This window comes from Cygnus atratus, chromosome 3, assembly GCF_013377495.2.
Source record: "Cygnus atratus isolate AKBS03 ecotype Queensland, Australia chromosome 3, CAtr_DNAZoo_HiC_assembly, whole genome shotgun sequence".
NCBI classification, from domain to species: domain Eukaryota; kingdom Metazoa; phylum Chordata; class Aves; order Anseriformes; family Anatidae; genus Cygnus; species Cygnus atratus.
In genome coordinates this window covers 64,799,214-64,824,739 of record NC_066364.1, presented here as the reverse complement: position 1 = coordinate 64,824,739, position 25,526 = coordinate 64,799,214, and the positions used below count along the sequence as shown (strand labels likewise).

Genomic DNA, 25,526 nt, shown 5'->3' with positions numbered 1-25,526 from the left:
TAGATGGTATGATACAAGTGGAAGAAGAGTAGAATAAAGGACCAAAAGGAAAGGGAGTGGGCAATGAAAGCTTGAGTTCTTACGTATGTTCGATCTTACATGGGCATAGTCGACATGGGCTCGTGAAGGGAAAGTCCTATCTTACTAATTCGATATCCTTCTGCAATAATGTCACCCACTTGGTGGATGAAGGAAAAGCAGTGGATGTAATCTTTCTGGATTTTAGTAAGGCCTTTGATACTGTCCCTCACAGCATCCTTCTGGACAAAGTGTTCATCTGTGAGATAAACGGGTTCATGTTACGCTGGGTGATGAACTGACTTGGTGGTAGAGCTCAAAGGGTAGTGAATGGGGCAACATCTGGCTGGTGACTGGTTGCTTGTGGTACATGGAGCAAGAGGACTTGCAGAGGGATCTAGGTACACTGGAGCACTGGGCAATTATCAAAGGCATGAAAATCAACTAGGGCAAATGCCGAGTTCTGCACCTGGGATAGAGTAATGCTGGGCATAGGTACAGACGGGGAGACGAGTGGCTGGAGAGCGTCTCAGCAGGAAGGGCTCTGGGGGTACTGGTCAACAGTAGGCTCAATATGAGCCAGCAGTATGCCCTGGCAGCTGAGAGGGTAAACTGCATTTTGGGATACATTAAATACAGCATAGTGAGCCAGTCAGAAGAGGTGATTCTCCCGCTATATTTAGCGTTGGTGCGGCCTCATCTTGAATATGCAAAGGAGGGCAACGAAGCTGGCAAAATGGCTGGAAGACATCCTGTGAGGAGAGGATGTGGACTCTTGGGTTGTCCAGTCTGGAGAAAAAGAGGCTGAGAGACGACCCCGTTGCTCGCTGCAACTTCCTGAGGAGGGGAAGTGGAGAGGGGGGTGCCGATCTCTTCTCACTGGTATCCAATGATGGAACACAAGGGAATGGTGCAAAGCTGAGCCAGATGAGGTACAGACCAGATATAAGGGAAAATTTCTTTACAGTGAGGGTTGTCAAACACTGGAACAGGCTACCTAGCAAGGTGGTTGATGCCCTATGCCTGTCAGTGCTCAAGAGGCATTTGGATGATGCCCTCAATAATCTGCTTTAACTTCTGGTTAGTCCTGAAGTGGTCGGGTAGTTGGACTTGATGGTCTTTGTAGGTCCCTTCCAAGTGAATTATTCTAATTATAATTCTAATTTACTTTTATAGCTAAGAATAAAAGTCTGAGGCTCATAACAAACTTCACCTGCTGTTTTAACCCAGCAGCTATTTAACGTAAGGATATTCATATCATGTAGTGATTACAGTTAAGGAAGCCACGTACTGCTTTTTGGTTGTGTGTGTTCATGTGAAATGACTCCATTGATTTCCTTAAGATGTTAATAACTTCACTGGAGTTCGTCTTATTGAATCCCTCCTCTGGTTTGCAACTTTCTGTGTTTCTTGATCACCACCTGTAGAAAAACATGTAGTATTTCTTATTTTTGTCTGAGACCTTTGAAGCCAGACTTCCTTTCTGAAATTTCCAAAAGAGCAGCAATGACAGTTGCTTTCTATGTAAGTACTATTGCATAGATAGGGGACAATTATCCTGTATTTCTCATAGCGTTAAGAGGTAAAGGTTACCCAGTGAAACTACCAGTTAGCAAGCTTTAAACAAAGAAGAGGTTGTGTTTTTTATCTGAAGCTACATGAGTATGCAGGGAAGGTGCCTGCTCGGTACATCCTGTACCTTTATTCTTCTCCAAATACTTGATCACTGTTAGAGATAAGATATAAGGCTAGATGAATTTTTGATCTGGGTATGCAATTGTTAGAATCTTAAATCTACACGTCCCTTCACAGAGAAATGATAAAACCTGTGCTTCAGACATTTTCTTTCCAATGTATAGACAATTTGCCCTTCAGTTTGTACACTTCTTTAACATGGCAACGGAGAAATCAAGTTATGTGAAAGGGTGATTATAAAACCAAAATATATAGTAGACTGAAGGGCAGGTATAAGATTTGACCTTCCTTTTAGCTTCCTTTTAAATTCTGGCTAGTTTTCAAATTGATGAGTGCCTTTAATTTTCCTTTAAAACTTATTTGTCTAGAATTATGTGGTAGCAGCAACAGCCTTGGCTAATGCATTTATTATTTGGTGGATTTATTAATCCTTATTTCCTGAAGTTTTTCTAAAATTCATCAAATATACAGGATCTTAACTTGTTCAAAACCTCAGGACAGAAAATGTTCATAAAAGAGAAATTGTAGATTCCTGTCAGTCTGACTTCAATCAGCACACATTGCCTACAGAGCAGTTTAAGGGCATGAAAAAAACACTTGTCTTATCCATTTTGTATTTGAAATGGTGGGTGGAAGCTCTTCTTCACTATTCCTGAACACGTAACATATTGCCTTCCTCCTAGGCTGTAATAATCTACTTCCAGTTGAGTGATCATACTGTTTTTGCCTCTGTTTTTGGAAGACATTCTCCCACCTTCTTTCTGCTCATCAGTCGAATAACCTGTCCTCCTCTATTCAGCTTTCTGTTTCTCACGAGCTGTTTGATCTCTCTGCTAGGATTTCGTTTTTGTCAGATGTGTCTTTTGATTTTGTTAGAACTGAAGCATACCATAATTTCTGCCACCGATTTTAGAAATTTCTGTATAATCCAAGAATACTTTAGAGTCTGTGATAGCCCTTCTACCAGCTTGCTTTACTGGTAGTAATGGCCAAGTTCAAATAAAGTGCAATGGCTCCTATTAAAGTAAACAAAATCAATCCCACTGTAAGACATTACTTGCTCACAGATTTTAGGAGTTTACCTTTTAGACCCTGTCACTTTTTGTTCCTCTGTCAGCTTCTCTTGCAAGAAACATCAAATAGGCCTGCATGTTTTCTTTTGAGATACATAATAAAATAAACAACTATGGCAATTTGTAGATTCTCATTGCTCACTACTCTGCACAAGTACTAACTGGACACAAATTTTCTCCCATGTCAGCTGTCTCTGAGTCAGCGGAAGCTGCTTTTAATGCTTACGCGCAAGAGACGCGAAGTCCGATGACTTCTGGCTTTTCCGAATCCAAGCAAATTAGATTTTGCTGCTTAGTCTTCATTCGTCATATACATCTTTGATGGGTTGCAGTGTCTTATTATGGCACCAGTTCAAACCCCTGGCTGCTTTGGTTTTAATTTATTTCCAGAATAGCAGGTTAATTGCAAGATGCATTCAAAGGAGGGTCTGGTCACTGACCTCTGATGGGACTGGGGGCTGTTCTGTTATTTTCAGGTACTGTTTGGCACTGCTGATGGTCAGGTTATCGTCATGGACTGCCATGGCCGAATGCTGGCCCATGTGCTCCTTCACGAGTCAGATGGCATCCTCAGCATGTCCTGGAACTACCCCAGCTTCCTGGTGGAGGACAGCAGCGAGAGCGACACAGACTCCGACGACTATTCCCCACCGCAAGGTAGGATTGTTTGCAGGTCCTTCTGCTTCAGCTTTGCTGACAGTCATAAAGACATCTTGAACACCAGGGAGTGGTCATGTTGTACTGTAACAGCAGGATGGCCATGGTTTTAAGCTGGTAGAAGAGGAAAGACAGTGCATTCCTGTTGAGGTACAGTCAGAGATGGAGCAGAATAGTGGTATGAGAGAGTGGGTTCATCCCCAGCTCTGCCAGTAGCCCTGCTGTATGACTTGCTGTGAGTCATACCTCATCTGTGCTGCTCTGCCTCCAATTGTGCAAATGAGGTAACAGCACAAAACTCAAAGCTTTTTGGGAGGGCAAGTGAAAAACACTAGATAAGGGCACATCAGGTGTCACTGATAAGCAGACATAATGTATTCCAGTGGTTCATATGTATGAAGGTAGTCAGAGGACAGTCACAAAACTGAATGCATTATTATATTGATTTCTGTGCAAAGACATCCGTACTAGACATGGCAGAAGGTGCTACATCTTTAAAGGTATCCTGTGAAGTGGAGTTAATACTCATAACTATAGTCCCGTCCTTGATAGTCATGCCAAAAATAGCTCAATAAATTTCAGAGAAGAATGGAAATAAAAGTATTTCCTGCAACTACATGTGGTAGAAAGAGGATAACTTGAGCCGTCTGGAGTTACTAATTCCCATGCCTCAGAGCACATTGCCAGTTTGGCAGTTAGGAAGAAATCCTTCCTGACCGCTAAGTATAAAACTAATTGTGTGACATGTTTTGATTTTAAACTGTTTGGAAATCATAAATAGCGAAGACCTAGCAGGCAACTGTGTGTGCATGGTCTGGGATAGGATATGTCATTGCTTCTTTCATCCCCATCCTTCTCAGTCCAAGTAATAGTAATAATGCTTTTTGTAAATGCTGTTGATTATTCTATAAGATGTAGGTAAGCTGTGTCTGTGTTCCAGTATATGATGTCTGAACTAAATTAAGGGCTATTATATCAGTGGTTGTACTAAATCATGGAAAATTTGAATATGTAATTGCTATAAATGATTCTGAATGTGCGTCTCACATCTGAACCACTGAATTGAGAACTCTTGCAGTTTTAGGTCTAATTTGGGTCCAATCCAAAAATGTATCTTTTCCAGAATCACCTGTATGTATGTCAATATAATAAACGTATGTATTTAATAAATACTGATAGAAGATGATGTGATCATCTGAAAAAAGTGTTAGCATCTTTTGGCCTGAGGTTTGTTTGGCTTTCATATCTCACTTTTGGTGAGGTTTGTTACCTTAGAAGAAAAGAAACAGACTTCCAGGTTTCCTAGCAAGCTTCTAATGCAAGACAAGGAACAACATTAAATTGTCTTTTTATTGTTTCTTTAAAATCCAGTTGGGGGATGGTGAAGTTGCAGAGTACACAGATGAGAACTTAAATGATCCAAATGTGCTAGCTTTTTGAGTCAGTCAGGGGGTAGGTGTACTCGTTAGAAGCCTACAAGTCTACTTTTCATGATTACCCAAACATGATGTGTTTTCTTTAGAGCAGATGCAGCATAAACCTCTCAAAGGTGACAAGCCTTTGACTCACACAGAAGTGTAGGAAGGACTGCAAGTTTGATGTTTTTTTCTTACCTTAACTATATACACACATGGAGCTGCTAATTGCTAGATATCGTTCTCTGAAGTGCTTTTTGATCATCTCTTTTGCAACTTCAGGAAGCAATATTACTTTTAAGTGTCTGTTCTATTTTTGATGACTGAAAAGGTGCTGGTCAGGCCTTGTGAGCACTTTATCAGGGGCCAGCAGCATCTCCTGTCAAAGTTTGTAAAAAAAAATGAGTTAAACAGTGAATGGTGCAGATGGTGATATTGGTCATTAAGTATTTGAACAAATGAATTTTGGTGAATGCTGAAAAGTAAGCTCAGAGGAGCAGAGACTTTCTAGAGATAGCTTGGGAAGCAAAGTATGCCATTTGAGCTCATCTCCACCTTTGAGTGCATTGGATCCTGTTGTGAAGGATGGCATGCAATTTTTTATGCTGCTGCCTAGCTCTTAACATTTAAAATACAGTAATTTGTGAAAGGTCAGTATGTTCTCTTAGAAGCTCTTACGAAGTCTCTAGTGACTTCAGGAGTCCCCAGCACTTGCCTAAGCAGAAAATTTATGTAACAAGTAGCTTTTGGCATGATTATACTGTTTATTATGCTGTCTTTCAACTTTGGGTCCAAGGAAACCTTCCAAAGCACCAGCTTTCAATTTGGGAAGCTCACAGTGAAAAAATATAGAAAACCACCTTTATGCATCATAACAGAAGATCCATAAATCTCTTTGGATTTGCTGTAGTGAAAATGCAAAAAGAAAAAATGTTGGGGTTTCACAAAACCAGACAAACTGACTAGCTGCACCTGCTTTGCTTTTGCTTACAGACATTACAGAAATAAGCCTGTAGAGTTTGAGGCTTGGAACCATTCCTGATGAGGATAAGCTTAATTGCAGTGTCTCTCAACCTGGATGTAATTACTTCGGTTGTTCACTTTTCGCTCACTCCAGAGCCTTGTTTTTGCAGATGGACCAGCCGCATACCCAGTCCCAGTGCAGAACACCAAGCCACTACTGACTGTCAGCTTCACGTCAGGAGACATCAGTTTAATGAACAATTACGATGACCTCTCTCCTACTATCATCCGCTCAGGGTTGAAAGGTACAAAAGGAAGACATCTCACCCCCTTCCTATGCTCTGTTTTACTTGTACTTTTAATTATGTGTGTATAGGTTATGTTTTTCTGTTCGTCTCTCTTAACCCAGGAGCTCTTACCACCCAGAGCTCAGCTGCTGGTATTGCCGTTATCAGCACTGACACCTGCTGGTGAAGGAGCTGGTGAAGGAGCAGTGCTTGGTTAATAGATTTTTTTTGTATTTGGAAAAATGTTTAAATTTTTGAGATCGTGTTTTTATGGGAGCTTTCTAGAGCAAATAGATCTGTTTGCCTTTTTTCAGCTGAATGTGCTAATAAGTTTATGCTTGCTTCTGTCAATGGCCCTCTTATATAACACTTTGTTTATATTTTTAATTCACAATGTCTCTTCCCATGCTTTTAGTAACCAGGTATGAATCACAACATTCTTTTGGATATCTTACAAATTTTGGAAACTTTCTAAAATTATTGATTATAAAGAGGCAAGTTATGCTGACAGAAGGAAAATTCCACTGATTATTACTATACCATCTTGCTAAGTGATGTGTGAATGTTTGTAAAATCAGCATTCCATGTAAAATCTTTAATTTATATTGAAATCTTTACTGTTCTTACCTATCAAAAAGTCCCTTACCTTGCCAGCACCCTCAGTAAAATTTATAGTGTTTTGCCTGCAGAGAAGTTTTAATTCACTAAGGCACATAAGTGAATACATAAATATGGGCTCCATTGATTCTTTTTGATCTCTACAGGTAAATCAGTTTTATATTAGATGCAAAAAAAAAAGGGAAATCTAAACTGTCAGAGCAAACCCTTAGCTTTTCTGTAATAGTATGGTATTGGTGAAAAGTTATGCTAATTCCAGCACAGTAGTTTTTGGGTGATCAGCTATTCACGGGAGTCTTAGGAGGTAAAAAGTCACCTTTGAGAATTCTGTCCCACTCCTGCTTCTATCTGTCCCAACACAAGAAGCATGTGGCTGGCAAAAAGTAGCTTCATGAGGCAACCCTGTGATCCAGAAAACTAGTTCAGCCAGAAAGGCTGCTTTTAAAGTCTGGGAAAATCGGAACCAATTCAGAGAAGCTCTTGTGATATCCACCTGTGTGCCCAGCATCACTATAGAATTACAGTAAATCGGGTGAGTAGTCTTGAGTTAGCATCTAGTCTGTGTTTCTGGCTACAGTAGGAGAAACTTGTTCACTGTTTAGAGTTGTGGAGCTCCTACTTGCTGAGCATGGCTTGTCTTGTTTCACTAATGATAGAAGATCCCTTAATTACATCACCTTCCACTAGCAAAATATTAGTGCGCAAGCTACAGTAGAAGTATTTTTATGGACTGTAAACGTGACTGCATCACTGACATCAGTAGAGGAAGAATGTGCAACATCTTGCTGGATTGGCAGAATGTGTAAGAAAGAGAAAGGTGATTGGGTTATCACTGTCTTGTTTTGAAGCTAACCATTGCATGATGAAAAGTATTTTACATATAGTTGTAATATAGATATACACATTTTCTGTACCTTCTTATCAAAAATGTTGTCAAGCAACTGTCATTTTGCTGGTTGTTATCACATGTAAGAATGTGCAACCCACCCAGCAGAGGACCTCCGTCCTCTTCAGCCACTTGGAGCTCAGCTAAGAGTGTATCTTCAGTATTGTATGTGAGTCAATTCATGTGTTTCTGTCTGAAATGTGTAAGTATTGCATTGTGGTCTCTGTAGCAGATGCCCTTGTCTTTATGGGCTGCTGTAGGCTACTAAATGTATTTTTAAAGCAGGCAACTATAAAATTCTTTCATGCAATACCAATATATTTTTGCTGTTCTACTAGCTTTGCATAGCTGTCATGTTACTGACAATATTCACATTAAATTGATGTATGAAAGCTTTTGCTGTTGGATGAGAATTTGATTACCCAAATACAAGTTCTTCTCTTCATCCAGCTTAAACACTCCTGGAAGTTTTGTCTATTCTAGCAGAGGTCCTGAACTGTTCAGCTGTATTCTTTCTTTTTTCATACTTTTTAACTCAGTGATTCTTAGTGCTACCTACTGAAATACATCAACTAGGTGTACTAGTTAGCTGCAGCTGCTACCTGCAGAGCTATTGCACATTTGGAGCGCTCTCTGTTAAAGAGTTGTTAATATTCACACTGTGAATACTGTGTTAATCACTGTGAATACTGTGTTAATATCCACACCTGTGATGGTTGGCAACTAGCTTTGAGGGATGACTGTGATCCACTGATTCATTTGCAGATCAGTACCCTAGATGAAATGTCCACCTGATTTTTAATCTCTGTGCTTGCACTGAGACCTGGTTATGCGTTGAGCTATTTTATCTCAAGGTTAAATAGTCTAAGACCCCATTGGTGGTGCAACATGCTGTGGAGTCACTCTGTCCCAGGGGAATGCTGTGGACCACATCTGGTTCTTCTATGCCTTTGCAGCAGCCTTGCTCTAGGAGTTTGGAGAGAGAGAGAAAATTGGTGGACGCAATAATCGCTCCTCTTTCTCTTGATGTGGGGATCAATGGAAAGTTTTCCTTGAAGACAGTTAGCCAAATGAGATTCTTGTTTCACTTTGGTAGTTGTGTAGTTAAGCTAATTACCACAAGTGGAGTTGATCTGCTTGCCCCACTGATTCCTAAAATACCTATCATCAAACTCTGAGAAAGATGGATGAAATTCCATTGTAGATTACTTAGAGGGCCGAGGTCCAAGAGAAAAAGAGGCATACAATGCCTAGCTCTGAAAAAATTATCTTGAGAAACCTGTGTCTTGCTTCTGATACATACAGAAGCATGATTCCCATGAGAAATATGAGAAAGATGAAATAATACAAAACCATTTTAAATTGCACATAAAAGTCTCTGAAAATGACAAGTTGACAACTTGAAACAATTTTGAGATCCTTCCTGCCAACTCTTATTTCTCTCCTGCTTCTTCATTTGAAGACAGCTTCTCGCCCACAAGTGTCTTCAAAAGGTTCTTGGCAGATTGAGCATCCCAGAGCACAAAAGTTTTGTCTTTACCGTCACTTTGTCTCCGCACAAAATAGCTGCCTTTCACCTCCGGTTTAAGAGTAAAAATGTTTAAAGACTAGCTCAGTATTCCTTGCACATGCAAATCTGCCTTTGAAACACAAGCAGAAACACAAAACACTGTTTTGGTGCTCTTGTTGAAGTGTGACAAAGAGCTGGAGGATATAACGGTTTGAAATTAGCATCCCCAAATTAAGCTGTGGGCGTTCCTCATTATGAGGTGCCTGTAGGAGAAGTAACTGATATGTATATTCATATCCATGTGTATGAGAGTCTAAGCAATCCCTGTGTGCTTCTGGCAAACTTCTGCTAGACAAAGGAGTAGATTTTCAGAAGTCCTGTCAAATGAAAAGCTATGACTTCGAGGCCATATGAACTTATGGACAAAAATCCAAGGCTTTCAAGTTTGATGTTACAAAACTTGGGTTATATTATAAGTTAAATTCACAGAGTGAGAAAATGAAGTATTGCAAAATATGCTGCTTTTTTGCACTGTAGGCTTCTCCAGACAAATAGTATTTGCTACTCCCTTAGTCAGTGAGGGTATTTATCTGGGCATTAAATTGATTTCACTTATTTAGCCCAAAGCTATACACATTGTATCTTCCACACCAGTTTTAACATCACAAATAAATTCTTGTACTTAACGTATTTAGGATTTACATTCTATACTCATTATAGAGATAGAGAAATTAGTGGGTTTTTATGCGTTTTTTTGTAATCCACAAAATAAAAAGGAAGAGACATTCTCAGAAGTGCATATACAGCATATTTGCTACTATTTTGATGAAAAGATTTAGGTTTTTAAGTACACAAGTAACCTCTGAGAGTATAATTCAGATTATCAAATCACTTTTGTGCATCTGGAAATACTGTTCCTATTGATTCTAATAACTGGTTACTGCAAACTTTCTTTGCTCTTTCAGATGTGGTGGTCCAGTGGTGTACGCAAGGAGACCTACTTGCAGTAGCAGGGATGGAGAAGCAGTGTCAGCTTGTTGAACTTAGCAATGGCTCCCTGTTGAAAAGCGCACTTGTCAAGTTCTACAACGTGCGTGGGGAACATATCTACACTTTGGAGACACCTGTGCAGGTAGGAGGTATTTTTTAAGTCAGTTCTTAATGCTTTACTGACATGATTTTTCCACATTGGCTTTTAGGTGTAGACCTGCAATATGAAAACGATTGCAAAATGCCCTTAGTGAATTGGAAAATACAATATATATATAAAAGCACTGTAAATAATTATTTGTATTACAGTAGATATCCAAGAGTACATCTGATTCCAAGGCTAGGTATTGTATGATATGAAATAAGAAACATTCTGTTTCCTAAAACCATCGGGCAATGAGTGGACAAGATAGAAAAGGGAAATGGGGTTATTCACAGGAAATGGGTGAGGACAAAAATCTAGATAACTTGCTTGATGCTGTAGCAGTGCCAAGAAGTGGACTAAAATATTCCAAGTCCAGTATCAGTACCACAAGGTTATTCTCTCTTTGTTAGTGCTATAATTTCCTAATGTATTATCAGTTGATCTGATGCAATATTTTACTTGTTAGGCATCAAATGGAGAAGGGTGAATTAGGAAGTCTTGTTTCTGTTCCCACGTACTGTACAGATTTTCACTGTAACCTTGGTCATGTTACTTGACAAGCAAATGTCAACATGTGTGTTGCACAGGAGCACGTGCTTCATAAGTCTTCACTGATACTTCAAAAAACAGTGAACATCATTCTACAGTTTATTTCTTTTTTTTTGCAGAATAGAGACAACTCCATCCCGATTTCTGACTGTTACTAGTGAAACTTAATTTATAATAACTTCGAAATCCAAAAGTGGCAAAAAATGTTAGATATTTTTACTTAATTATGATTAATGATGTTACTATCTATTACTGTTTCCTTTTCAGTACCGTGATCTGAGATGGATACAAAAGGATGACACAGTAAACCAGCTGCTGAGCTTTTGTGTTTACTTACATTTAGCATTAATCTGTGCTTATTAGTAGTAGTGCTCTAATTTAGATAGAATTCTTTCGTTCTATAATGTGTAAAATAACATTGTCTAAAGCTAACCTAAATATGTGCAGAGATACCTAATGCCGATTTAGGTATCTAGAAGACTTACCCATACACACAGTTTTATTGTTGTAAACGTAGCCCTTTAAGCAACGTAGCACAGCCCTATCCTCAGTGGATCACTTCTGGAGAAAACATATTTATACCAGTGCAGCTCATTCCCAGACCAGGTTAAAAACAAACTGTATTCTGTTACTTTAGTTCTCGGATACAGTATGTCCATGTTAGCTGTTGAACTGGTATAACACTTCGGTGTTGAGCTGTGAAATCAAGTTGTTGGTTGAGCAGTGGAACGGATGGGGACAGGTTGCCTTAAGATGTACATCTGTACAGACTCATCTCTTATTGCTCTCTCCCCCAATGTGTTTGCAATAACCTCAAATTCTCTTTTGCTTCAGTGCTTTCATTTCCTCTAGTTCTTCCAACATCCCTTCGCTTCATATTTTTCAGCTCTTCTCCTTTCCATTCTATTTATAACCACATATTGTGGCTGGTGTGAGAGGTAATTATTCTGCCATTAAATGAGTACTCATAGGACAAACTGACAGGTCATACAGAACAGGTAACTGCGCCACAATGCAGTATGTCTCATAGTGAAAATAATTAACCAGAGCTCCTCTGCTTTTCCAGCTGCCAATTTTCACTGAAATTTTAGCAGTATTTTATTATCATGGAGATTTCCCTCTCTTTTTCAACTTCTGATGACAGCCTACAGCTTCAGAGGTTACTAAGCAAGGATGGAAGTGAAAGATAGGGCGATGGAAATCACCAATTAATATCACAATCACGGAGTCTCATTTCCATAGGAAACCAGGCTAAAAATAACAATCAAACTCTTATATTTATGTTAATTTAAAAACTGTGTGCATAAACCTGCCTAAAATTAAAGCCACTCCTCTCCTGTCATTAGTCAATGTTTATTCTCTTTATTTAGTGCACTTAAATTCGTATTTACTGAGCTGCAGGAGGAAGTGAGGGGGTCTTGAAGGACACCTGTATCTGCTTATGTGGACTTCATGCTTCTATGTATTTGAATGCTGGTCTAACAATATTATCACCTAAATAGGTATGCTAAAACATTGCAAAGTGTTCAGTCTACTAACAGAACCAGATAAAGACTGCTGTTGCAGAAATATTGCTAGTAACTTCCGTTCTTCTGTAGATCTGTTCCAAAGATGTATATGCAAAGATGACAGTGAGTCAGTGGTCCCAGTGATTTTTCTGATGACAAATTCATCAAAGTAAATTCATTAGTTTTCTATAATATGGCAGTCAGCCTTGTAATGGGATTTCATAAAATTCATCACTGGTTATTGAAAGCAAATGGAAGAAAAGAATTTCCACGTCTCAAACTCTTCTATTTAAACTGTTTCTTCTGAAGCAAGCAAATGTGGGACTGGAAAAGCACATTTATTCCAAATGAGCATTGTTCCGAATATAAAGGTCAAAGAAAGTAAAGCAACAACAAATGTAGAAAATAGGGGATTACTGGTGCAAAACTATGTGGTTCTCTGTCCCAGTCCTTTGATAAAGCAGATGTCTGAAATTTTTATCAGTAAAATATACTCAGCTATCTCTGTTTCTGCTATTCGTCTATCCTGTGTATCTTGGTGGGGTATTCAGGAAACAAGAAATTTTATTGAATTGTTTATAGCAAAAGTCAATCTAAAACTGATGTGGGATTTATATGCAACTTGGCTGGTATGTTACGTAGCATAAAGTCACTGCAAACCCCAATGTAGAATAGATTAGGGTACTGCAGTTTACTGATCCCGATGATGGCTGTTGTCATGGTTCCCTTAAAGGTGTTTTATATGCCACCTTCTCCTCCAGCTTTAATATGTTTTTGACATCCTCCATATCATTTGATTAACTCTCTTAAGCACCTTCAGTGTAGGATTTTACGGTTCATAAACCCAGTTTGCTGACTATAAAACCCTAGGTAGGGAAATTGCACTTGTTTAGAAGTATCCAAGTGAACACTGAAAAATAATATTCATAAACAGAATGATAGAGTTAGCATATTGTAACTGTCTCTAGTTCTCTGCACTGGGGCTTCAGCCTGCCACCCTGACATTCTGAAAAAAATCTATTTGCAGAATATAGTGCAATGAACTGAAAAAGCATTGCTAAAATTTAGGCAAATGAAGAACTTCTGCTACACAGAGTCAAACTGCTTTGCACTGTGAAAGAATGTTGACAAAATTCCTGAACTCCCTTCAGAAAGTCACACCAGACTTCTATATTATCGGAAGCAATTATATCAAAAACAGGTCCATATTGTGACTCCCAAGAGTCAACACTGATTATTTATTTTATAAAAAGAGCGTATCTTAAAGGTTGTTGGTCAGCTGATAACTATGCAAAAATATACTATCAATTTCTGTAAATCTTAGTACTTTCTGTTCTCGCCCCTGTGTATAGAAACATCAACCTGATGAACTAAAATTGTGACCAGTTGTTTTAGGTGACAGCTTTTTTCATGGTCCTGCTTTCCCAGCATTTAAAACTGTTATTAAAACTGCAGGCTGCCCTGCTGGTTGTAATTTCTTTTTTTTTTCTTTTTTCTTTTTTTATTGGAAGAATGTTTATTTCTTATGCTATTTGTTAAATCCTCATAACTTTTTCCTGGCAATAAGTAGGGATGGGAATAATATTAATAGGCCTCATTCAACACTGTTACAGTCTTGCTAAAATTGTTTCCTGGAAACGCTGCAGTCGAGTTCTGTCACTTCAGAATTTCTCATCTGATGTGCAAACAGGTTATTTATTATATCAATGAACCATACCTACTGTCATAAAATTCACTTCTGAGTGGATACAACTGCTTCACGTCTTCCTGTTTGGACTTCAAACTCAAGAGTCTCCTGCAGGACCACTTAAAAATTGACTATCTACTGACTTCACCAAACGTGTGAAGTTATTCTGTTTGATGATTCACATTTTCTGCTTATATTTCAGTTTCCTTCTCAGTTTTTTATGATTTTCTTTCTTGCATGTCCCAAAGAGGAACTGGGGAAGAAGATCGTGGATTTAGAAACCCTGATACTGATCTCATCTATACATTTATAATCCTAGAGTAAATTTACATTAGCCTATGATTTTATACTGCTGTGTAACTGCTGTAGGAACAGATTAGACCTAAAGTGCAAAGAAGAAGAAAGATAAGAGTGAGCTGAGCTCAGCACGTTCCAGAATCAGATGTTGTACGGACAACAAGATATGATGCAGAAAAACTGTAGTCACAGTTTTCTCAGTGTAGTAGTTTAAACCCTAATCCAGAGTTTTGTACCAAAGGCTAAATCTTTATGGGAGAAGGTCTGGGGAGTCTTTGAGAAGACCCACTTTCTCTAACCATGCTGCTGTCAGCAGAAGCCCTCGTGATGTTTTATGGACTGCTCCTGTGCTGGAAACGTCCTGGCATCTGAACAGTTAGATTTTAAGACAGTGTGCTTCTGCAGAAACCTGATAATTGTGTAAAATCCATTTGACTAAGGCCTGAGAAGGAAGGTACAATTTTAGGTTAAATTCAGATCAAAAGGACTTTGAGAGAAGAGGCTGCCTTTTATGTTACCCAGCTGAGCTGACCTTGCTTACTTTGTCTTCATCTATATCACATACAGTGTTCAGGGTTGTTGCTTCTGAATTGTCTTTCATTTTCTATTGGCTGAAGTTAATCCTATTCAGTTGTCATTGGATGACACCAAAGTTTCAAAGATTTTATTTACAGAAATAAAAGAGTTACAGGATGAAAAACAAGAGCAACAGCTTAGAACTATCTGGCGTAACAGTCCTTTGGGATATCAATAAGGACCTTGGTGTTTTCTGTATAGGCCATAAGATCATTTCTGACTGCTACACAAATGGGTCATGATCAGGACTGCAAAATACAGCCTTTCTTTCTATACTTGGTTAGGTACAGCTTCATTCTGCTAGGATGGAATCTCATAGTTATACTGAAATCTAAACAACAACAACAAAGTCACTGTAGAAACAGAGGATATAAGAAAAACCTGCAAATCAAATGAATTTGCTGCATGAAAAATCATGTAAGGCCACAGCATTTCTGACCATGTCATAGTCTTTATTGCTTTTATCACCATCAATTCTCTTGCTAGTTAATATTATTCCCACTGTAAATATGGGTAACAGAAGAATGAAGATGTTAAATTACTTTCCAACAATTATCCTTGAACTCTACAGCAGTGCAGAGATGTGCACACAACATTCAGAAGAGCCAGGTGGGCACTGTAGCCATTGCACCTTCTGGTTTCTCTGAAAAAAAGCAGGGAGAAAGGCAAAGTATGCATCTCCACAACACCAATGTACAGTGAGAGAAAGCAGACTGTGTCCATTAGGGTTTTCACTTGTACGTACCATTCAGTAGGTACAATTTTGCAGTTGGGTTATTTGTCCTGAGAAAAATCCCAGTCTTTGCTGGACTTTCTGCCTTGGAATACTGTTTTTGTTTATCTCATTACCAGTGGGACTTCCAGTTCTAGTAATCAAGGAACTAGTGCAAGCATCAGACAAGCCACGTAGCTCAGGATTTCTGAGCTGAAGGAATGCAGCAAGGAACAGCTTGAACAGTGTTGTCTTTGAGTGAACTGTATACAAGCGATGACAAGTAGATAAATTGTTTTTCCTCCTGTAAGAGAGACAGATGAATGGCATTGAGTAGATGTATCTGACTTTTAAACCCACTCGAAATAATGGAAATAAATGCATGCTTTATAAGGAACAATACTTGTGCTTCGGACATGGCAGATCAATTGCTTTTCTTCTGCATAGTTTGGAGTTATTAGCTGAAGCCAGCTAATAACTGACTTGCAGTAGTAATTGATTCATATCCATGTCCTTCAAAGGAAAGAGTGGGAAGCCTAGTTATTGAGAAATATTATTGGAGCAGTACATTTAAAGGTCAGGTCAGATCTGGCATTTGGGTGATCTTTTATTTACCCAGGCCTTTAATCATGAGCTAATTTTCTCTGAACCTCATTGTAAGTCCTAGACCTCCCCTGAAAATGAAGTGTTGCTGTATATTAGACTTGAGGAGTACTGGGGGACAGACCATTCCATAGAAAAAGAAGGCAAGGCCTGCCTGGGGAATCAGTACACAAAGGCAAACCAATATTTTACAAGCGCCACTTGATGAGGCTGAGTATATAAAGGTTAAAATGTGAGGTATGTGGGCAGACTAAATATACAAATGGAAGAGTGGAAATGTCATGATTTACAAACAGTTCTTCCCTTGTAAGTATTATATCTTTATCTGTTTAGTATCTTTATCTATGACTTGGACAGTTGGATCGAGTGCACCCTCAGCAGGTTTGCAGATGACACCGAGCTAAGGGGTGCAGTCGATACACCAGAAGGAAGGGGTACCATCCAAAGGGACCTGGGCAAGCTAAATAAGTGGGCCCACATAAGCCTAATGAGGTTCAGCAAGTCCAAGTGCAAGGTGCTGCACTTGGGTCGGAGCAATCCCAGACATGAGCACAGACTAGGAGAAGAACACTAAGAGCAGCCCTGCAGAGAAGGACTTGGGGGTTCTGGTGGACAGAAAGCTCGACATGAGCCAGCAGCGCGTGCTTGGAGCCCAGAAGGCCAACTGCATCCTGGGCTGCATCAACAGAGGTATGGCCAGCAGGTGGAGGGAGGGGATTGTCCCCCTCTGCTCTGCCCTTGTGCTGGTGTGCTGCATCCAGGTCGGGGGCCCCCAGCACCAGAAAGATGTGGGGCTGTTGGAGCAGACCCAGAGGAGGGCTACAAAGATGATCAGAGGGCTGGAGCAGCTCTCCTGTGCAGAAAGGCTGAGAGAGCTGGGGATGTTCAGCCTGAAGAAGAGAAGGCTCTGGGGAGACATCATTGCGGCCTTTCAGTACTTAAATGGGGCTTATAAAAAAGATGTGGAGGGATTTTTTACACAGACAGTTAATGATAGGAGAAGGGGGAACAGTTTTAAACTAAAAGAGAGGAGATTTAGATTAGATGTTAGGAGGAAATTCTTTACTCAGAGGGCGGTGAGGCACTGGCACAGGTTGCCCGGAGAAGCTGTGGATGCCCCATCCCTGGAGGTGTTCAAGGCCAGGCTGGATGGGGCTTTGGGCAGCCTGGTGTGGTGGGAGGTGTCCCTGCCCATGGCAGGGGGGTTGGAACTACATGATCTTTAAGGTCCTTTCCAATCCAGGCCATTCTATGATTCTATGTGTGTGTGTTTATTTAAACATGCACCCACTCATGCATATATTGTTAACATAAAAATGCATGCACATACATAAAAAATACCTAAATAATGCTGTCATGTGTTCAAAAGTTAGAAGATGGGTGAGTTATGGTTGCCTATTGGGAATTTGAGATGAAATCATGCAGTGAGACATGCAGTAAGTGTTTTGGCTTTTGGCTTTCTAACTGTTCCTCAGCTCCACAGTGCTTTATTGCCAAAGGTCCCACGCAGCATTTCAAAGCTACTGAAAAAGTTTCTCCTTGGGAGTATGTTTTAGATTGCACAGGTTTTTGCACTGATACTGTCTGCATCTCTGCTCTTCCCTGCATGCTGCATTAACCTGAGAGACATGGTTTCATTTGATCCAGATAACTGGATGAGAAGAGGGCTATCTTGGTGTATTATAATATTATGTTATAATAGCTGAGATGCTAGACTTCATGGTAGGGCTGTCTGGGTGTGGTGTATTGAATTATGATAGCTGGGATATTAGACTTCATAATCTCTTCTGGCATTAAACTTTATGTAAGCAATAAATGTTTTTGTGCTAAGTCACACATTTGTTTATTCCCTCACCTTATTTATAGGTAAGCTTTGCTTGATCCAGTGTGACCAGAGGGATGTGGTTTGGTTCCCACAGTAACTATCAGGCAGATAGTTCTGCCCATGCTGGAAGTCAGTCCTTGAGGAAATCAGGGTCGCTTCTCCTAGTGCCTTCCTCAGGCTGTTGTACACTATAACTGGCAGGTACCTAACTTTTGTCAGTGCCTTTCCAATCATATTTATTTTGCAAGCAGCATGAACTGTCTCATTACTGCCAGGCAGTATGAGGGTTGAGCACACTCTCAAATAATGAAAATACCCATCAGTAGGGACATTTTATGTGATCACTCATCAAATCCGAGACCCTGTCCCACAAATTATGGTTATGACAAGCTATGTAATAATTATTGATGGTACATGAAGGATTTCTCAATTCTTTTGAAGTTCTCCACTACAAAATGCCTTTAGCAATTACTGTGAAAATCACAATGTTCACATGTTGTTGCTTTTCATTTGCATATCAGTCAGCCTGAAGGTTTCTGCCCCCATAGAACTGTTTGTAGCGTTGTCTCTGAAGCTCTTTATTCGTCCCACTTTAAAACCAATATTTTCTTTGAAATTTAAATCTAGGATAAGATGACGTAGCAGGGAAGATCTTTCTTCTGAAAAAGTTCTGTCATCCAGTCCTTTATCTTGATGATAGACATCAATGTCATTCTGTGCAACTGCATTTTGCTTTATAGGATTCACAGAAAAAAAACCATCGTGTTTTCGTTTCTCATCTTTAAGCATTTTGAATTTGTAAGCTAGATTAGTAACTTCTAACTAGATTAGTAATTTCTAACTCCAAACTAGATTAGTAACTTCTGGGCTAATCCAAACCGTGTGTCTGGGTACCATATTACTGGAGAGGAGTGGATAAAGGTTACTCCTGATGGTGCCTTAACTTTTATCTTCTACGTAGTTAATTCTTGTTTGCTACATTATGATATTCCGAAGAGACCCTGACCTTTCAGTAAATACAGTTCATAATTAGCTAAAGAATATGTTCGCTTAAACTTTTGAATGTCAAGGATTGTGAAAAGAAGGGAGCCCTTCACAGGAAGGAGTAAACCTTTTGCAGTTCACCAGTTACAGCCCGCTGGACAGTATTCTTCATGGAGTGAGTGTTTCTTCCTCTCACTATGTATATACTATGTATATATATATATACACACTGTGTGTATATATATATATATATATATATATATCGTATAGAGATAGCAGCTGTAGGATTGAGATTCCATAGGGTATGTGTATATATGCAAGTAAAGAGTTTTGCAACACTGAAGGCAGGAGATGACATGTGGCTGCAGCTAACCCTCTTGAAGGGCAAAAATAATAGTAGTAGTGCTATAAGAGGTCACAACACACCAGTGCTGTGCATCAAGAAGGTGGGGTTTAGCATGATAGTTTAAAAAACTTCTTGTGAGCACAAGTAGCTGTCTGGGAAAGAGCTCAGAGATGTTTGTGGGACAGCTTTACTCATGAGGATCGTCTTGCACCCCAAAGCACAAGTTTACTCATGTTACAGAATCACACAGAATCACACAATTGTAGGGGTTGGAAAGGACCTCTGGGATCATCGAGCCCAACCCGCCTGCTAAAAACAGGTTCCCATATCTCTTAAGAGCTGGTGTTCATTAGATTATCCAGTCTGTTCAGTTTTTAGTCAGGCTGTTACTTGAGACCTGCAATGAAATCCTTTTTCATGGTTCTAAATTTGCACACAACTCACTATTATCATGTAAACTCTTCATATTCCTTCAGCAGAGAATGATGTCCGAAGGGGGGGTTGAGCTGAATTTTGGTATATGGCTCTGAGTTCTGACACTTTGTCCCAATCACCTCTGACTCTATTTCTGTGCTTAATGCCACGAACTTAGACATTTTTTAGTGTGGACAAACAGGAGAAAACACGGCCATTCTTCTTTTTGCCCATGGTGGTCTTTTACAATTCACTTCCTCTGGGAATGGTTCAAAAAAGACATTGCGTGGCAGAAGACTCAGTGCAACACAAGCAAACTAATTGGATTTTGTTCACTAGTCTACTAATTGTCTCTGGGCATGTAGTTTGAATTTCAGTTGTAAACAATGAGCCATCACCAGTGGATGAAGATTGATTAGATGACTGAAAAAACAATCTGGATGGGGCCTCAAAGGATCCTGCTTTTTAACACTGTGTGACTTTTAAGTCACATATCCTCGTAGTGCCTCATTTTCCCCATCTGGGTTATGAAATGGATAGACAGTTCCTTGTGTGAAGCGCTTTAAGCCTTATGAGTAAAAAGCATGATATAAATATCAACCACTGTTACCAATAATTTCAGATGTTCACGTTTTTTCTCACTTTTGTGGACAATAACGTGCACGTTTAAGTTTCTGGAAGATGAAAGGGAGCATAGTTGGTGCTGAACTTGTATGAACACTTCCTGCACAATTGTTTGGGTGAAAGTATATGATCTTTTTAAGTTATGCCCTCTTCCTCTTCATGCAGCGTCCCATCATCTCGATCTGCTGGGGTCACAGGGATTCACGCCTGCTGATGGCTTCTGGACCGGCGTTATACGTTGTCAGAGTAGAGCACAGGGTCTCCAGTCTGCAGCTCCTGTGCCAGCAGACCATCGCTAGCTGTCTGCGGGATGACAAGGATATCAGCAAGCTGACCCTGCCCCCTCGGCTCTGCTCATACCTCACCACTGCCTTCATACCAACAATCAAGGTGAAAGGAAAGAAGCATGTGTATGTGTGGAAGGGGAAGGGGTTGCTTGATTTTCTTCCCCCATGCTGCTCCTAAGTGACAAAGGATAAAATCCTGGCTCCACATAATTATGATAAAAAAGGTTGATTAAGGGTAATTCCTCTCCTCTCAATGACATCATGGATCAGTGATCAGTGTGGTGCCAACTAAAATCTGAAAAGAGGGCTCACACCCTGATCTGTGCTAAACTGTGTGTATGGCCTTTCCAAGGACACAATATGCTGTGTCCCAAGGGTACAAAATGCTGTTGACTTGTGCAGACTACCAAAGAAGCTCATGCCAACGATAGTACTGTGTCACAGTTCAGGAGAGATTCACAGTGGCAAAACTGTTGCCTCCCTGCATGTTACATGAGTCCGTAAGACCTGTGGCTGCCCAAATATCTCTACTGACAATGAGTTCTGCTAACCTTACTGCTCCAGCAGTGCTATGGGAAAATGAAGCAGTTATTACACCTTTTCCTGTACATTAGCAGAGCTGCTTGCAGAGCCATCTGCTCAACCCCATTTTTTCGTATTTTTGCCCTCAGGCACATCTCAGGATTTCAAAACTCTTTATCACAGCCTGTAAACCAGAGCATTAGCTAGTAAATGGCCTACATTCAAATATGTATTTTTGTGTTATGTATTTTTTGTGTGTGTATTACAGCATTTTCTCTGAGTTTCAGGTCCTTGTTAAAACAATATAGATCTAGAATAACTAATTGGAAATCTGTGGAGTTGGCCAAGCTTAAATGAGATCAAATTATGCCTATAATATAATGATTCAACACAGTTCCATTTGTGTACTGCAAATCAGGGCAATTTATGCAATTGTGAAACATCCCACTTCTCAAAGAAGAATAAATACATTACTGTAACCATGACTCCTTGATCTCCAAAGACACAGAGCATTAAGTAGAATAGTGGTAAAGAAACACACATTACTAGTATTTGTGTCGTAGAGGCTGTATTGTCTTAGACAAAAACAGTTTAGTTGCTTTAGGACTGAGCTCTTCATGGATTAATACAGCCTGCTGGCAAGCAGGGCAAAGTAACCCACCTTGAGCTTTGGGCTCATATTTCTCAACACAGCATGCAAAAAGGCCCTCATCAAAGATGGGTCATGTACTTGGAAATGAATGGGATGATAGAAGAGGTACAAGTTTTTTCCAGAGCTGACAGCATCGTAGCATAGTGGCATAGCATGCACCAGTACTAACTAGGAATGGGAACAAGAGTTGCTAAGTTCACGTGGGGGGACAGCAAGAGGCGAGATACTCTGACTTTGACCTGTTGACCACATTACCCAAGTTAAAACAGAAGTTTGTGATAGAGCTGGGACTTCAATACAGGTTTGTTGTCTAATTCAATTCTGCAACCACAAGTCCTACCTTTCTCTTTGATGTAATTAGTTCTAGTTTTGTAGTTTTGAGCTGCTTTTAACCTAACTAAATAGTATACAGCACCTCTGTCTTGCATGTGGGTCTTGCATATCTCACGCAGTAACCTGTACTAATCTTGATCTGCCAAGTTAGAAGTGGATTCAGATTCAGTTAGTCATGTCAGGATTAAGTTGCCACAGACAAAAAAAACAATAACCTATAGGAAACTTTCTCTTTCCTTCCTTCATTTACTTAAGCCTCCTATCCCAGACCCAAACAATATGAGAGATTTTGTCAGCTACCCAACAGCTGGCAATGAACGGCTTCACTGCACGATGAAGCGGACAGAAGATGACCCAGAGGTCGGTGGTCCATGTTATACTCTGTACTTGGAATATCTTGGGGGACTGGTGCCCATCCTCAAAGGACGTCGTATCAGCAAGTTGCGGCCAGAGTTTGTCATCATGGATCCTAAAACAGATGGAAAAGCAGGTAGGAGTGAATTGTAGCTCTGTATAAAAAATTATTTAGAAAGACACACTTTAGATATTAAAACCTCAAGAATTAAAGAAAATCTGTGTATGCAATATAGAAGCTAGCATCCGATCTTTATTTTTTCTGATGAGAAAAAGTTTTTAGCATGACCTAAGCTCAAGCCTCTCAAATTATACCATACAGTCTTCTGTCTTACAAAAAGGGAACTTCTTGTATTTTGAATAGATTGCTAATCAGCAGAAAATATTCTTTAGTCTTAATTTTGAAGTCATTTGAATGCGATTCACCCATCTGAATCATGTGCACTTGAGTTCAGACCATTGGAAACTTGGACTTTATACAAGGCAAGGTGAAGAACAGTTAATTATGTCTGTATAGTTTTATCTTGTCTACTGCATGTGGATCGGATTTATGCTTCGGATGACTGATAGTTGTAATTGATACCAGTTTTCTGAAGCAGAACTTACATTTTCTGGGGCCTGTCTTGATAGATGAAATCTATGGAAACAGCTTGATTTCCACTGTGATTGACAGCTGCAACTGCTCTGACTCCAGCGATATCGAACTGAGTGATGACTGGGCAGCAAAAAAGTCTCCCAAAATCAGTCGAGCTAGCAAATCACCCAAACTCCCCAGGTAATCATTGCTTGGATATTTCATCATCTTTTTTTTGCCAAGTTTTCTTCCTTTCCTTTTTTTTCTTTTTTTTTTCTTTTTTTTTCTTTTTTTTTCTTTTTTTTCTTTCTTTAAACAGTGTCTTAACACCTCAGAAAGTTAAAAGCGAACTCCTTTGGGCAGATAGGAGCAGTTGGGTCCTCTGCAGTGTGCAGTTCTGCAGTGATCTGAGACTGGCGTTAAGGTGGACTTTGGGGAAAGTTGTGGGGCAGAAAGTAATGGGAAACAATAGGCACCATTCTTCCCCAGCAGTCTCAAGGAAAAGCTTTATGAACTCTCCAACCACTGCCTTTGCTGTATGTGAACTCTTGACACCACTAAATGTTACCTGTGTTAGATAGTCCATGTTTTTATGTGCTCTGTGCTTAGAATCCCTGGTCTAGTTAGTCCCTGGCCTGTACTTTCTCAGGGGTATTTTAAAGTTCAAAAGTCCACACAATTGATCCTGGCCTAGGTGGCACTGCTGATGTGGCAACCTTGCAAGGAAGACTCAGCAAACTTCCTCCTAAACATTGGGTTGACCGGGCTCTGTAACAATATGAAAAACAAGTTTCTAAGCTATTTATTGGTCTGGTTGCTTTCCTGCCAGCTCTTCATATTTATTATGTGTGTAGACAGAAACCCCCACCTGCACAGCCTCACTGATGTCCATGATGGTTCTCACAGGCACTGATGTCTGTCTGCCAGCTTCACGTTGCGGGATTGTGGCACTGAGGCCTTCTAGTTGCAGCTTTTCCAAAGACATTATAGTATGAGACTGTCCTAGAATGAGGCAAAGGAAATGCATCCCTTTATATGTGAATGGAATGTGTAAATCACCAAAGTTTTATTTCAGTAGTCCTTGACAGCAGAACCACGAATTCCTGTGCCTAAAACAGAAATAGTTCAGGGAAATGAAGAATCTTGTTGTCTTGGTTTTCTAAGAGCGTATTTTTCAAATATAATTTTTGTTCTTTATTTTTGCCACCAATTATCTTTTTCGGTTGCATGATCCCCTTATTTGTGGCTCCCTTTGTATAACATGGGCTAGGAGTAACTTTTGACTTAGAGTGAGAGCACTGATGAAGTTTGTGGAGCCTTGGATTGCTGTGCTATTGCAGAGATCTGCCAGCTCAAGTGTCATGTTTCCATTTCTTGAGGCTTTGCTCAAAGTCTGCAGAGCTGAAATAATTCAGCCTTACACCTTTTTATGGATTCGTGGAGGATATATTGCATCTGGTAGAGCTGCTGTAAGCTTCGTTAAATGAATCTGAAGGCATCCGATCTGAGTTACTGCAAATGTGTTGGGCTTTTTATGTCTTCAAAATTTGCACCGTAACTCTCCGTCCTGTAGACTATGCAGTCTTCATTAATCACCTAGAGAACACCATACCGGTTGTCTTCATTACCATCTTTATATTCATCCAAGACATGGATTTTTTTGCATTTTTGCATACCAATTGATGATTCTAATTATTGCTTTATATGCAGAATCAATATAGAAGCTCGCAAATCTCCAAAGATGTCACGAGCCACGCAGGAGATATCAAGATCACCAAGGTTACCAATAAGGAAACCTTCTATTGGTTCACCAAGCCTAACCCGAAGAGAGTTTCCTTTAGAAGATATTACTCAGGTATTGTGTGCATTGTTACCAGACCTGAGTCCAAATGCGTTGCTTTCCAGAGGCAGCAATCTGTGATATAGATCCAGTGATCACCAATAGAATAGTTTCATTTAATTACATCTACTAGATGGAACAGCTATAGAATCACATTTTCTAAGTCAATATTGATGGTCTAAAGTATCAATGGAGTATCAAGCATTGTTTGATAAGTCTTTCCCCAATTACTTCTGCCAATGTGAATCCATGTGAGAGATTTTATTCTAGTTGATGTTGTTGGCTGTTTGAAAGTATACATGAAAGTGTTTCTTACTCAGTTTTTGCAGAGCTGTTCTAATGCCACCATAGTTCTCTGCTTTGCTAGGATTCTGCAGAGACAGGGAAATGATTGCTCTACAGGGCCAAATTTTCTGTTTCATAATTGCTTGGAACAGCCTTAATTGGAAGGAAGGCAAGAAATTAGCATTTTGTGTTCTTTGTGTTGTTCACGTTCTGTGGGTAAATGAAACTTAGCAGCCTGTAAAACTGTCTGGGTTACTCATTTCATTAATACCAATCTGAATTCTTTTCATTTTATTT

At 39.7% G+C, this 25,526-nt stretch overlaps 1 protein-coding gene across 1 annotated transcript in view; it reads left to right on the top strand.

Moving 5' to 3' along the window:
* TULP4 (TUB like protein 4) overlaps positions 1-25,526 on the top strand; it is a 157,242-nt gene that overhangs the window by 113,876 nt on the left and 17,840 nt on the right. Inside the window, exons 5-11 of the mRNA XM_035538290.2 lie at positions 3,263-3,443; positions 5,992-6,126; positions 10,088-10,254; positions 20,548-20,772; positions 22,432-22,666; positions 23,161-23,305; positions 24,815-24,959. Coding sequence (XP_035394183.1) covers positions 3,263-3,443; positions 5,992-6,126; positions 10,088-10,254; positions 20,548-20,772; positions 22,432-22,666; positions 23,161-23,305; positions 24,815-24,959 — 1,233 coding nt within the window. The remainder of the gene's footprint in view (positions 1-3,262; positions 3,444-5,991; positions 6,127-10,087; positions 10,255-20,547; positions 20,773-22,431; positions 22,667-23,160; positions 23,306-24,814; positions 24,960-25,526) is intronic.